The 12,864-nt window shown below is 64.4% G+C and overlaps 1 protein-coding gene across 5 annotated transcripts in view; it reads right to left on the bottom strand.

The window, feature by feature from the left end:
• Positions 1 to 242: 242 nt before the first annotated feature.
• The window catches only part of SBF1 (SET binding factor 1), a 90,574-nt gene continuing 77,952 nt past the window's right edge, over positions 243 to 12,864 (bottom strand). For 2 of the 5 annotated variants that reach the window (XM_087767678.1, XM_087767674.1), the window contains 18 exons: positions 11,429 to 11,568; positions 9,227 to 9,434; positions 8,898 to 9,094; positions 8,649 to 8,786; positions 7,545 to 7,637; positions 7,159 to 7,236; positions 6,357 to 6,541; positions 6,069 to 6,245; positions 5,281 to 5,382; positions 5,012 to 5,197; positions 4,733 to 4,859; positions 4,516 to 4,646; positions 3,560 to 3,793; positions 3,236 to 3,346; positions 2,825 to 3,036; positions 2,534 to 2,621; positions 2,297 to 2,428; positions 243 to 2,126 (listed from right to left, as the gene is read on the bottom strand). In XM_087767678.1, the coding sequence (XP_087623804.1) occupies positions 2,028 to 2,126; positions 2,297 to 2,428; positions 2,534 to 2,621; positions 2,825 to 3,036; positions 3,236 to 3,346; positions 3,560 to 3,793; positions 4,516 to 4,646; positions 4,733 to 4,859; positions 5,012 to 5,197; positions 5,281 to 5,382; positions 6,069 to 6,245; positions 6,357 to 6,541; positions 7,159 to 7,236; positions 7,545 to 7,637; positions 8,649 to 8,786; positions 8,898 to 9,094; positions 9,227 to 9,434; positions 11,429 to 11,568 (2,638 nt within the window). In that variant the 3' untranslated portion in view covers positions 243 to 2,027. The remainder of the gene's footprint in view (positions 2,127 to 2,296; positions 2,429 to 2,533; positions 2,622 to 2,824; positions 3,037 to 3,235; positions 3,347 to 3,559; positions 3,794 to 4,515; positions 4,647 to 4,732; positions 4,860 to 5,011; positions 5,198 to 5,280; positions 5,383 to 6,068; positions 6,246 to 6,356; positions 6,542 to 7,158; positions 7,237 to 7,544; positions 7,638 to 8,648; positions 8,787 to 8,897; positions 9,095 to 9,226; positions 9,435 to 11,428; positions 11,569 to 12,864) is intronic. The other 3 variants (XM_087767675.1, XM_087767676.1, XM_087767677.1) reach the window with 3 other exon arrangements.

Genomic DNA, 12,864 nt, shown 5'->3' with positions numbered 1-12,864 from the left:
GCAGGCAGGAGCAGGCAGGAGAGCGCAGACCCGCGGCGCAGGACAGAGGCCCCCGTTTGCCACGGGGAACGCAGGGACGGGGGGCAGACGCCGCTGCGCCAGCAGCGCTCCCCGAGGCTGCGGCCCCACGAAGCGGGGGACGCCGCGTCCCCTCAGGCCAGGAGCTGAGCCCAGGCCCTGCGGTCCCGCAGCGCTGGCCCGGGGCAGCTGATGGCGGTGGCAGCGAGGCAAAAGGGCATCTGTCATATTAATTTTTTTTATTAAATTCAGTTAGTTTTCTCTTTATATAATAACCTTTTTCCTCTAGGCACAATACAATACAAGGACTCTGTATGTTTGACACAATGTACAGAAACTTCAATAATCTACAACTGCTCAGGTAAGTTACAAAAACCTCCATGTTACACCAGCTACCTGCCACAGCCATTATTGTACAATAAAACAAAGAGGGGAAGAGGGGGGGTTAAGACTGTACAAAGATCTCTGCACTGAAATAAAACATTGTACTCCTTTAAAAACAAGAGAGAAGAGCTGGCCGAGCTTGCGGGGAGGCGGGGGGTCGGGCCCCAGCCGGCGCAGTGGCTCTGCGGGGCAGGGAGGGCTGCGGAGGCCGGTTCCCGTCCAGCGGCCGGACGGCAGCGGGTCCCGAGCGCCCTCGCGACGCCTCTTGGGGCTTCCCGGCGAGCGACCCGCAGGTGGAGCGGGGCCGAACCCCCCGCGGCCACACCAGCGCAGGGGGCGGATGAGGTGCTGCAGGATCTGTTTCTGTACCGAGATTCCCCCTTTGCACTGACACTGTGACAGCAACAAGCAGGGAGGTGGCAGCGGGCGGTGGGCAAACCTGCGCCGCGGCAGGGCTGGGGGCTCCTGCCCAGACCCCTCTGCCAGCAGGCTCGGCCTGACAGCGTGGGCAGAGCGCAAGCGGGGGGAACAGCCGAGCCCCGAGGCGGTGGGGAGGAGAGGGCAGCACGGTGCCCTCCGCGGTGCTGCCCCCTCCTTCCCGCAGGGACCTGTGCAAAGAGACGGGGTGGCCCCTGCCAGCGCCACGGTGCCCGGCCGTGTCCCAGCCCCGGGCGTCACCAGGGATGAGGTGACGTGCCCCCCCATCACAGCAAGCCTGATGGTGGAGGCAGAGCCTGTGCCCCAGCCAGGACAGGGAGCCCCCGTCACAGCCTACGCAGGCAGCTGCCTGCTGGGAGCAGAGTGGCCGCGTCCACGTCCCCTCCTGAGGCACGGAGCCCAGCGCCTGCAGCCACAACCACCCCCGTCCCCGGGCAGACGGCGGCCGTGCTCATCTGTTCCTGTGCAAGTCTGGGACGGCCGAGGCTCAAAGGCTGGGACGCTCTGCCCGCTGCTGCCAGTGGGATGCGGGCTGGGCGGGACAGTCCCCGTGCTCAGGCGCGTCACCTCCACGAGCACCGGCACCCTGAGCTGCAGCTCCTCGGATCCAGCAAGGCGGGAGCGAAGCCCTGGACACGCTTAGGCCAGGTCAGGAGGGAGCAGGGCCGGTTCTCCCCCGTGGATGCTCTGGCAGACATGCAAGCCGCGGGGAGGACGAGGCAGGCAGGCAGCTCCCGCTTTCTCCAGCAGCATGGGGCGGGGTGGAGCGAGGTGCACCCTCTCCAGCCAGGTGACAACACCGCTGCTGCCGCAGAGAGCTGGAGCGGGGCCGCCGGCGCGGGAGGTGCACAGAGGACACACGGTAATTACAGGGCTCAGACAGGCCTGGGAGGTCAGAGCAGGACAGGCTCCCGCCCGCACCCCCAGCCTGCTTCAACGCGAAGAATTCCTCCACTACACAGTCCTACCATAGTGTAAATACTGATCCTGCCCCCACTGCCGCCTGGGGGTGCGTGGCCACGGGCTCCCCAGCACTGCACACCCATGGCAGATGGGAAGGAAGGCCATCTCCTCCGCTCCAGTCAGTCACAGCCCTGGCTCGGACGTGAGCCTGGGCACGGCCTCTGCTCCACGTGCTGGGGCCCGGGAGACTCTGTGCCTGGAATAGAGGCTCCTCTGAGCCAGTCTCACGCGTCCGACAAGCAGCTCTGGATGCGGTCGATCCACTGCTGGGCTAGCTGCACATCCTGGGCGCAGAAATTGTAAACTCGTTTTGTCGTCTTCAGCTGCAGGGGAGGAGAGAGGAGGTGAGCGGGGCCGGGTGGCTGCACCCGGTGAGCCAGCAGCACCGCAGCCCCCGCAGCCTGGTGCTGCCGGAGCAAACGGCTGGGCTCCGCGGCGGGGCCACGGGCTGCCGAGCTCCTTTCCCTAAGGCGCAGGTCTGTGCCACACTCACATCGAAGAAGGCTTTCTCGTCCACCGTCTTGGGGGCCCCCATGGTGGGGGTTCCTGGGGTGATGGACTCCACCTCGGCCAGGTCGATGACCCCTTTGCACTCCGTGTCCATCCGGCTGTCGTAGTACCGCAGCTGCAGGGAGAGGTCCCGCGTGGTCAGAGCTCACGGAGGGAGGGAGGGAGGGAGGGACAGACGCCGGGGCCCACCCGCCCCTCGCCGTGCCCAGCCCCTCAGTACCTGATGTTTGGTTTTATCCAGCACGAACCAGCGAGGCTTCCATGGTTTCATGAAGGCTCCTTTCTTGTACAGCGACCCCTCATAGGACCTGCAGGAGCCAGGCAGTGCGTTAGGGCGGAAAGGAGAGAGGGGCCGAAGGGCAGTTTTGTCTGTGGCACCCCAGCGTCAGCGGGGCCGAGAAGCGATCGGGGTCCGCGCTCTGCAGAACCCACACGCCTTCACCCCTCCCCAGAGAGGGATCCCCCTCCCAGCACCGCCGACAGCCCCCGGCGCCCCGAGCCCCCCGCCTGCCTGTTCTCGCTCTCTGACATCTGGAACTGGCTGTAGAGCGTGCTGGTGCTCTTGCGGCCGCCCTGCTTCCCGCTGGAGGGGGTGGAGGTGCTGCTGGTGTCGCTGTCGAGGCTGAGGTTGAGGGTTGAGCCCACCCCGCTCTCCTGCAGGTAGACGCCCAGCGAGCGCCGGTGGTGGGAGAGGCCGGAGGACATCAGCAGGGAGCTGGGGGTCTGCGGGGAGCAGAGGGCACAGCGTGAGGGCGGCCCCGCGCCCCTCGGGCACATCCAGCCCGGGGGCCGAGCACCAGCACCCCTCCTCGGTCCCCGGCTGCAGGAGCAAGCACCCACTTGGCTCGGGGCACCCTTGGGCAGAGCCAACCACCTTCAGCCCCCCCGGACACTGGCACCCGTCACGCAGCCCCCAGCCTACCCGGCTGCCCTCCTGCCGCGCCTCGGTGCGCTGGGAAGCTTTGACCTTGTCCCACGTCTCCTTCCAGCGTTCTGGGACCTGTCCCAGCTCCATCTCCAGGTTGTGCAGCTCCTGTGGGGGGATTCAGGCATCAGCCCAGGAGGCGACAAGACCCCTGGGACCGCTGTCCCTGGCCCAGGGGCTCAACCAACTCCAACGCTGCCACAGCCCTGTCCCGCTGTCTGCATGGGGCAGTGTCCCAGCCATGGGGACACCACGGCGAGTCCAGGCCAGGGCCAAACCCAAAAGCAACGCGTAGATGATGCTGCTGCCAGCCGCGCTCACCTCCAGCAACTTGGAGATGGCGTCGGGCTCCACGCGGCTGCGGTTGTCGTAGCACGGCCAGATGATCTTGCGCTTCGTCTGGGGGGCACTGGTGTCCTGCCGATCCGCCTCCTCCACGTGCTCCGGCTGCCCCTGCGTCAGCTCCCAGTCATAGGAGGGGCCCTCGGAAAGCGTCTCCTCCGTATAGTAGTCCCATACCTTCAGGTTGGAAATGTTGCTGTACGGCCTCAGCACCTGCGGAAGAAGCGGGGTTATGCTCAGGAAGGGCAGCAGCATCCAGGCAGGCCATGTCCCTGGCCGTGCTGCAGGGACAATCTGTCCAGAGGGGAAATCAGTCCCTTCACAACGCGCTTTCCCCAAGGGCGATGCTTTCTGCCCGGTAACAGGAGGCAGCTGAGGAAGGCTGCGGCCTGGCCAGGAAAAGGCAATGCTGGGCCAGAGAAAGGCAGAGCTGCTCCCAGCTTTGGCCAAGACAGAGCCCAGACCAAACGAGAGCACAGAGCAGCGCAGCTGCAGCCTGGCCGCACGGCAGAGAGCAGCCCCCCGCGCTGCCGACCTGCTGAGGCCACGCACCAGAAGCTGCCGCTTTCTCTCCCCGAGGAAGGACGTTCCCAGCTTGTGGTGAAGAGCCCAAAACGAGACCCCAACAGCTCCAGCTCAGGACATCCCCCCCGCCCCAGCCCTCGGCAGCCTCGCCTGCGTCCCCCCGACTCCTCCGCAGGGACACAGCTCTCAGGGGCCTGACTCTGCTCGTGACCCCCGAGGCGGCAGGCACCCTCCCCAGGGCCCCGGTGTGGCAGCCAGGCAAACGCCACGGTCCAGCTGACACGGGGCTGCTCGCTCGGCTCCATGTGGGCGAGGAGACCCCAGGGTGCCCCTGGAAAGCTCCGTCTGAGCCCTCTGCAGCATGCGGGAGCTCGGGCTGGGCTGACCCAGGGCAGGAGCCGAGCTCTCACCTCCCCATCCTCGGGGGCATACATGTAGTTGAAGAAGATGGGGGCTTTCTTGTTCAGCCGGTCGATGTAATCCCAGATGGACTTGTAGACCTGCTGGCTCTTCCGCTCGCCCTTCTCCTCGTAAAGGAGGCCTGTGGAGAAGAGAGCGGGGAAGGGGCATTATTTGGAGCAAGGCGCTGGGCTGCCATCCGCTGCGGGCCCCGCACGCTGCCCTCACCCAGCTCGATGCGCTCGTAGTCAGAGTCCAGCAGAAACGTGCGGAAACGGTTGGAAACGTAGTGGTAGCTGAGGAACTTCAGGTAGTACTGGCTGAACTCGAACTCCATGGGGAACTGCAGGTGGATCTGCAAGGAGCAGCATGGGTGAGACCTCCCGGGACCCACAAACTGCAGGCTGGCTTTGAACTTGTTCCCCGTGGCACAAGGAGCCTGCCAGCCCCGCTGCTGGGGGAGCGCCGGCCGGTGCAGAGCCGGCAGCCGGCGCGCTCAGGGCTCACCTGATGTACGCAGTCCAGGAACTGCAGGAAGATGGGGGCAAAACCGCTGCTCTGGCCAGCCAGGGTCTGGGCCCCGCGGTGGCTGAAGCGGTGCCCGAAGGACAGCCACTCCTTCTCCACGAGCAGGCGGAAGCCCTCCAGCGTCCGGTAGTAGGGGTCCGACAGCAGCTGCACCAAGGAGACCACCTGCAGGGACAGGGGGGCTCGGGATGCTCGTGGGGAGACGGCCACGGGCCACTGTCACGTTTCGGCGGCTGTAGGGCGCCTACCTGTGTGGTGATGTCCCAGCCGTCCTCCAGGCTGACCAGCACAGAGGAGCCCGTGTCCAGGAGCTCCACCACCAACACCGAAATCTGCAGGATCTTATGGATCTGGCAACGTAAGGCCAAGAGTTACTAGGGTGCAGGAAACTCAGTTGCTGGACATTGTGCAAAGCGACCCTTTCTCCTGGAAGCGGGAGAGCCAAACGAAGCAGAGCACGGGGGGGGATTATGCAGGGCCACGACACACGACCCTGTGTTCAGACACTGTGCAGCACCCTTCGTCTACAACAGCAAAGCCAGCGGGGCAGAACCACCACACCACGAGCAGAGCCGTGGGTCCCTCGCAGAGCCACGCGTCCCTCGCTCCCTCCAGCAGCCAGAGGGTCCGGTCCCGCAGCAGCTCCGCAGTGGGACCGGTCCTGCAGAGCCGCAGCCGCCGGGGTCACCCTGGCTACTGCAGGCACTGCCTTGTACCAACCCCTTCATAGCGTTCTGCTGTCCTGCAGGTCCTGCCCTGCCTCCCCAGCCAGCAGCCGCCCCGGACACTTGCAGCTCTCACATCCAGAGCTGCCGAGCAGTGCTCTGGGCTATTTTATCCTTGTTCCTCTTATCTGTACCTTGCTCCCTTAGTGTCCCCCACTCCATGCCAGAGTGATGTTCTGGAGAGGGCACCTGGACCCCCATCCTCACTTTGCCAGGAGGTAAGAGCATGTGCCCTTGAGCAACAGCCAACAGTAAAGACTCGTGCCGTGGGGACGGAGCAGGGCCCCTCCAGGCTTTGGGCGAGAACTGACCTGGGACAGCCACTCAGACTCCTCCAGGGACCGCAGGTAGGTGACGCTGGGGTCACTGGAGGGGCAGCCAGGCACGCAGGCCTTCATCAGCTTCTTGAAGCTGGCCTTCACCTGCCGCACGTCGAACACCTCGATGGGAACCACCTCCCAGTGCTGCAGCGGGTCTGGTTTCACCCCCTGAGGGAGCAGAGCATCAGCCCCGTCCAGAGATGCCCCGAGCAGACCCACCGCCACCCCTGTGTCCGTCCCCCCCCCCCCGAGGCGGCCGCTGCCAGGCGTCGGGGTTACCTTCAGCTGCGACTTGTCCCCGATGATGTAGAGCGAGGCGCGGTGCTGGCGCAGGAAGCTGGCCTCCGAGGGGGTGCCGTTGTGCTGGGCACCCAGCAGGTCTTTCCCCGCCAGGCGCGACCCGATCTCCATGTTCAGGGCGTAGCTGCTCATGCGCCCGCTGGCTCGGATGCTGCCCCACTTGCCTGCAAGACAGGCAGCAGTCAGGCTGGGGGTCCCCGGCTGGCTCGTGGGCTGCGCTGGCGTCTGCGTCCCCCCAGCCGGGCTGGCACGGGGGCGAGCAGCTCGCCACGAAAGCGGCAGCCGAGCTGCCACCACCCTGCAGCCCAGCGCCCTGGGAGCACATGCTGGGAAGATGCTGGGAACCAGGTTTGCTTTTGCTCCTTCTCCTTGCTCGGTGCTGTACGATTTCCTGCCCGGTAGATACAGACACCAACCCCAGTGGCTCCGCGTCCCATCACCTGTGCAGCCGCACCCTGCTCCTGCCCCAGCACCTGCGCCGCCAGGACCCCTTCCCTGCCAGCCCCCGTCCCTGGCCACCACCACCCAAGCACCAGCAGATGTGCAAGGAGCCTAAAGCAAACCTGAGAGGACGCTGCGGGATCAGCTGGGGACAGGCCCGGTACTTACCGCTGGCACCGCGGGCTGGGCCAAGCCAGCGACATGCTCAGTGGAGGCGTTAGCGGGCTGAGGTGGGGTGTTACTGGGGCATTAGTCGTGTGAAGGGTGGGAGTGTGTCTGTGGGGGGTCAGTCGGTCAGGTTAGCACCCGGGTGGTGGTTAGCCGGCCGGCAGTACCGTACCTCGGGGCATCTCGCGGCCCTTCGCCGACACACACTTGGGGGTGGAGAGAGTGATGACCCTAGCTCTGTGGCCGAGCCCTGAGAGCACAGGACGAAAGCAACCTCAGCGAGGGCACCGGGGCGAGGCGGGCCCACGCTTTCACCGGGTGAACACGGGCCGGGTGGGAAGAGGCACCCGGGGACCCGGACGGAGCAGTTGGAGCAATGAGTGGGATGAATGAGATGGCTCCGGGTGCTGCAGCAGGTCCCTCCCTCCCTCCCTGCAGCTGCCCCACGGCAGAGAGCTTGGGAGGAGCAAAGGGGAAGCATCTACGCTACAACAGCTGCCCTGAGCCGGGGGCCTTCGCGAGGCCCCCACGAGGCAGCGTTCACTCGCATGTCCTCACCTCCGCGGCTAATAGTACCGGGCCCATCGTCCTTCCCTCCCATCACCTGCTTCATGAGCGATCCCAGCTTAGGCTGTCTCTTGTCGGAGAAATCTGTAGCACCAACAAAACGTCAGCTCTCGGCCTTGCTGTGCTGCTCCAGAGGGGCCCTCCCACCTTGCCTCCCCACAACTGCTCGGGAGGGAGGGGAAGAAGCCAGAGAGAGAAAGCGGCAGCAAGCAGGAGCACCCGGGGCCGGGACCAGGCAGCCAGCATGCAGGAAACACCTTCCAGCTGGAGCCACAGCAGAGAGGCAGCTGGTGCAGCAGCGCGAGCGGGGGCTCGACCCTCCCGCAGCTCTGCCCCGGCCCTGCCCCGAGCGCTTCGCACCGTGGGGGGATCACCCAGGCGCTGCCGCAGCCCGGCAGCCCCCTGCCCTGTGGCTCTCTCGCCACCACACCAGGTCACTCCTCTGCCCCCCACCGCTGGTCTGAGCCTCCCTCCTTCGGCCGCGGCTCCGGGCATGTCCCCCCACGCCAGGGAGAGGCCTCGGACGGGCTTTTGGCAAGTCCTCTCCTCCCCCAGCTGCAGGGGGCCCCTGGCTGGCTTCCCCCTCTGGCCCCCGGTCGCTTCTGCAGCAATGATGGGGTGGAATGGCTGGGACAGAGGATGAATGACACAGAGCGTGGCGGGGCAGCGAAGGGCAGGCTGCTCGGAGAGCAATGGAGGCAGAGACTTACCGAGGCTTCCCACAACAGACCCCGAGCACCGCTGCCCGCTGCGCTGGGGTGCAATCGGTGCCGAGATCTCAGCTAGCGGGGTCTGTCCCCACTGGTCCTCAGCGAGCGCCTCTGGGGCTCCCAGTGCTCGCAGGTCCAGGGCCACTAGGTTTCCCAAAACCCATCCCCACCACCAGCCACGGAGGCCCAGCCAGCGCTGAGAGCTCTGGAAAGCACGCTGGGAAGGCTCTGCTGCCTCCTCTGATGTGGGAGGCCGGGCACAGCGGCTCACCTGGCTGCCCGGGCTCTGGGACGGACAGCACGACCCACGGCTGGGGCCCCGCACACACGACCATGAGCCCTCCTGCGTCCCCACTGCGCTGCAGCCTGTCACCGAGCTCCTCACCTGAGCTGCTCATGTGCGCGGAGGTGAAGCCACTGAGCGTGTTGCGCCCGCTGGCATCGGCGTAGTGCGGCATGGAGTTGATCACGGCCTGCAGGTATTTCTCCTGCTCCAAACTGGTGGAGTCTGTCTGCGAGGGGCCTAGGAGGAAAGCCACGAGCATCACCACTCCGCCACCAGCACGAGACCCGAGGAGGGGTCTGCAGCCCGCTCCCGGCACAGGCGCTGCGCAGGGGTGGAGGGGATGGGCACCTGCGGTGGGGGCATTCTGGGACTTGAAGAGGCCCACAACGCCCTTGCCGTGCAGCCCCCCCGAGCGCAGCAGCACGGCCTTGGTGCGGGAGTTTCGCCAGCACACCACGGGGAAGCGGTTCTGGCGGTAGCAGCGGGAGATCCGCTGGATCGTGTTGTCCTGGATGCTCTGTGGCACGATGAGCAGGCCGGGGTAGCTGCAGGAGAGAGCAGAGACTCTGCAGAGCCCAGTGGGGGGCAGCACGGCCCCCCCCAGCTCCCACAAAGCAGGGAAGACCCCCGCTGTCCTCTCCCGACCCTGCGGACCCCCCTCCTCAGCTGAGGCTCACCTCCGGCAAATGGCGTACATGCGGTTCACGGTGGAGATGCGGAAGGGCTCGTTCTTGGAGCGAGTGAGGCTGCTGCTGAGGGTGCCCAGCCCCATCCGCTGGTAGTCGCGGCAGCAGGCTCGCTCCACCAGGTGGTTGATGGTCATCTTGTCCGAAGGTTTGATGGTGGTGGTGGGGGTCAAAGTGCTTCTGTCCATCTCTTCAGACACTGCGGAGACAAAGGGGAGTCTGGGTCCGCCCTCAGCACAGCCATGGTGTCCCAGGTGCAGCTGGGGGAGATGGCCGGGCCGGAGGCATCTCCGAAGCCGGCAGAGACACGGCAGGGCAGGAGCTCCCTCCCACCACCTTCACCTGTAACGGGAGAGCTCAGCTGCTGGGCACCGGCCTTTGGGGCGAGAGCCTTTACTTGTGAGGTTAAAAGCACAAAAAAGTCAGCTGCCTGGGTACTGACGTTAGAACAGATTTTTTTGGTGCTTTTGCATCACTTGATACCACTGAGAAATGAGGAACAGCCCAACACAGATCTGTCCAGAGCTGCCCCATCGCACTCCTCTCATCTCCTCCCTCAGAGGAGAGCAACCTCCTGGGAGAGGGGGGCAATGTGAGCGAAACCTCGGCCCCAGTGAGGCTTTCAGCCCGGGACACTTCCATCCAGGCAAAATCACTGTCCGGTGGACACAACCTTGGTGGCTGCCCTCCGCAGGCGGCTCTCCTAACGCTCCTAAAGCATTTCCTAATACCAGAACTGGAGGACAACAACGAACCTCAAAGGCATCTCTTCTGGGCCTGAATGCAGCTGGCATTTTTGCTAATAACTTAAATGATGGGCACAGCGGGGGCCTGTAACGTTGCGGCAGACCTTGAGCTGAAAAGCACTGCAAACGAACTGGGGAGCGAACAAAAGGAGCAGGATCCAAAGTATCTCGGTGAGCAGAAGGAAAGATCCAAAATCAGCCATGTCCAGTCTGCCGGAGCAGCCCCACATGCGGCAGGAGGGACTGGTCCCTGCAGACACTGCTCCCCACTGAAGCCCTAAACCCCATCCACCACATCTTCTCTGACAGGCCCTCCCACCTGGGAAGGCTGGGATCTTAGAATCATAGACTCACAGAATCGTTAAGGTTGGAAAAGACCCTTAAGATCATCGAGTCCAACCGTTAACCCAGCACTGCCAAGCCCACCACTAAACCATGTCCCAAACCAGCTTTTAAATCCCTCCAGGGATGGAGACTCAGCCCCTGCCCTGGGCAGCCTGGGCCAGGGCCTGACAGCCCTTTCGGGGAAGAAGTTTTTCCTGATATCCAACCTAACCCTGCCCTGGCGCAGCCTGAGGCCGTTCCCTCTCGTCCCATCGCTTGTTCCTGGGGAGAAGAGACCGACCCCCCCGGCTCCAGCCTCCTTTCAGGCAGTTGCAGAGAGCGATGAGGGCTCCCCTCAGCCTCCTCTTCTCCAGGCTGAGCCCCCCCAGCTCCCCCAGCCGCTCCTCCCCAGCCTTGGGCTCCAGCCCCTGCCCCAGCCTCGCTGCCCTGCTCTGGCCACGCTCCAGCCCCTCCATGGCCGCCTTGGGGTGAGGGGCCCAGCGCTGAGCACAGCATTCGAGGGGCGGCCTCACCAGTGCCCAGCACAGGGGCACCATCACCTCCCTGCTCCTGCTGGCCACACCGTTCCTGATACAGGCCAGGATGCCATTGGCCCTCTTGGCCACCTGGGCACACTGCTGGCTCGTGTTCAGCGGCTGTCGACCACCACCCCCAGGCCCTTTCCCACCAGGCAGCTCCCAGCCGCTCCTCCCCACGCCTGCAGCGTTGCAACGAGAGGACTCCTGTCCCTTCCAGTCTTTTGTAACTCTCAAACCAGTCAAGCTCTTCTCACGTCTAACCTAACCTGCCTTGCTGCAGCTTAAATCTGTGACTTTTCATCTGAGGAGCTGTGGCCACAGACCAAAGAACTCCCTCCTCTCAGGCTCGCTAGGTATTGGGAGGATGTTGAGTTGCTGACTGGCCACCACCAGCAGATGAGAGCTGGCGGACCATCGAGAACTGGGAGAGGAGACCGTGGCGGCAATCCTCTACAGCAGGGAAGCTCTCACGCCTGCTCCCCTGCAGAGCGATGGCCAAGACCTCTCCCAGCTGGCAGATGCTCCTGCTCCAGCATACGCCCCGCTCCCCACAGCCTCCCTTCCCTGCTCAGGGTGCTCCCGACCTGAGATCTCATCCTCGTTGTCCTCTGCGAAGTGCTGGCTGCTCCGCTGCTCCCACGCAGGCGGCGTGTATTTCTTTCGCGTCACGTACTGGCGGCCGATTGTTTTCTTGGCATTTTTCACCAGGTTTTTGGAGAGTGTCCTGGAACCAGAGAAGAGGTTGAGGCCAGCTGACACCACCTCCCGCACGTGCGTGACCACAGCCCAGCGCGGCCAGAAAAGCAGCCCCCGAAGGGTTAGAGACACCAACACTCAGTCACACCGAGAGCAAAGCAGAGACAGGAGCATCCCTCACCACCGGCTACAGGCACAGGGTCAAAGTCACTGTCACCACAGGAGGAGAGACGTCACCTGCAAGCTCCCCAGCGGGGAGGAGCCGATTCCTCAGCTGCGAGAGGGCACCGAGCCAGAGCCCGCAGCGTTTGCCTTCCCCTGGGGGGAGGCGGGTGCCCGGGGAGGCTGGACGGGGCAGCCAGGCCGAGCAGGCGCCCCAGCCTCCAGACCCAAGGGGACGCCAGACTTGTCCCGGGCTCTAACACCATCACCTCCGCGTCGGAGCTCCCACAGGCAGAGATCTGGCTCGTCCCCAGAGGAGCTGGGCTCCAGCTCATGGCAGGGGCCAGGGGATCCACCGCAGGGACGCTGCCAGCCCAGCGGGGACTCAGGGCTGCTCCTCCCTGGGCAGAGGGGAGGCAGCTTGCGGAGGTGACCTGCTCGGTGCCACATAAGGGACAGGGAGAGCACAGCTGGGCTTGGCCACTCCTGGGGAAAGCAGGGAAGGCAGACCTTCCAAAACCCACGGGTGACTGGGCTGCATGGTCAGAACAGGCTCCACACAACAGAGCTCCAGAAGGCAGGAATTCCTGAAGGCAGGAATGGCCTGCCCACATGCCTCACGCTCATCACCGCCTCGGTGAGCCCCTGGGCTCAAAGCGGAACAAATAAAGGAGATGTGGGCTATGCATCAGCCAGGGAAGGGGCCATGTCCAACCCAGGGTAACAGCTACGCTGATGCCAAGGTTTCTAGAAATTCACCTTATCAAGACAGGGGCCAGAGTGAGCCTAGGAGGAGCCTCGGTTTGCTCTGCAAAGCAGACGGTGAGGGAATCCAACTGCTCCCTACATTTACCGAGGGAGGGAAAGCCTTAGGACGGAGGAAGAAGGCTGTCCTGAGAACAAACGCTCAGGTACGGAGGGTAGGAATGGGAGGGCTCTCTAACCGGAGGAACAAGATTTGCAGATAGTGTGGGGCACTGGAAGCAGACTTGGAGGGGGGTGACAAAGCACATCTCGCAAGTTCAGACAGACTTCTGAGGCTGTGCCCAGGCCCAGAGCTGGGCTCGGCAGCTCTAGAGGTCTCTGGAGGTTAGTGGTACAGGCACAGCTCCCTCAGCACGTCCTGGGATCCACCGGAGTGCCACGGAGCACTGGGATGACG

The sequence above is a fragment of the Nipponia nippon genome, unplaced genomic scaffold (assembly GCF_047370975.1).
Source record: "Nipponia nippon isolate SJK-2023a ecotype South Korea unplaced genomic scaffold, ASM4737097v1 scaffold_3, whole genome shotgun sequence".
Lineage (NCBI taxonomy): Eukaryota > Metazoa > Chordata > Aves > Pelecaniformes > Threskiornithidae > Nipponia > Nipponia nippon.
The sequence above is the reverse complement of the archived record's forward strand: the minus strand, read 5'-3'. Positions and strand labels throughout refer to the sequence as shown.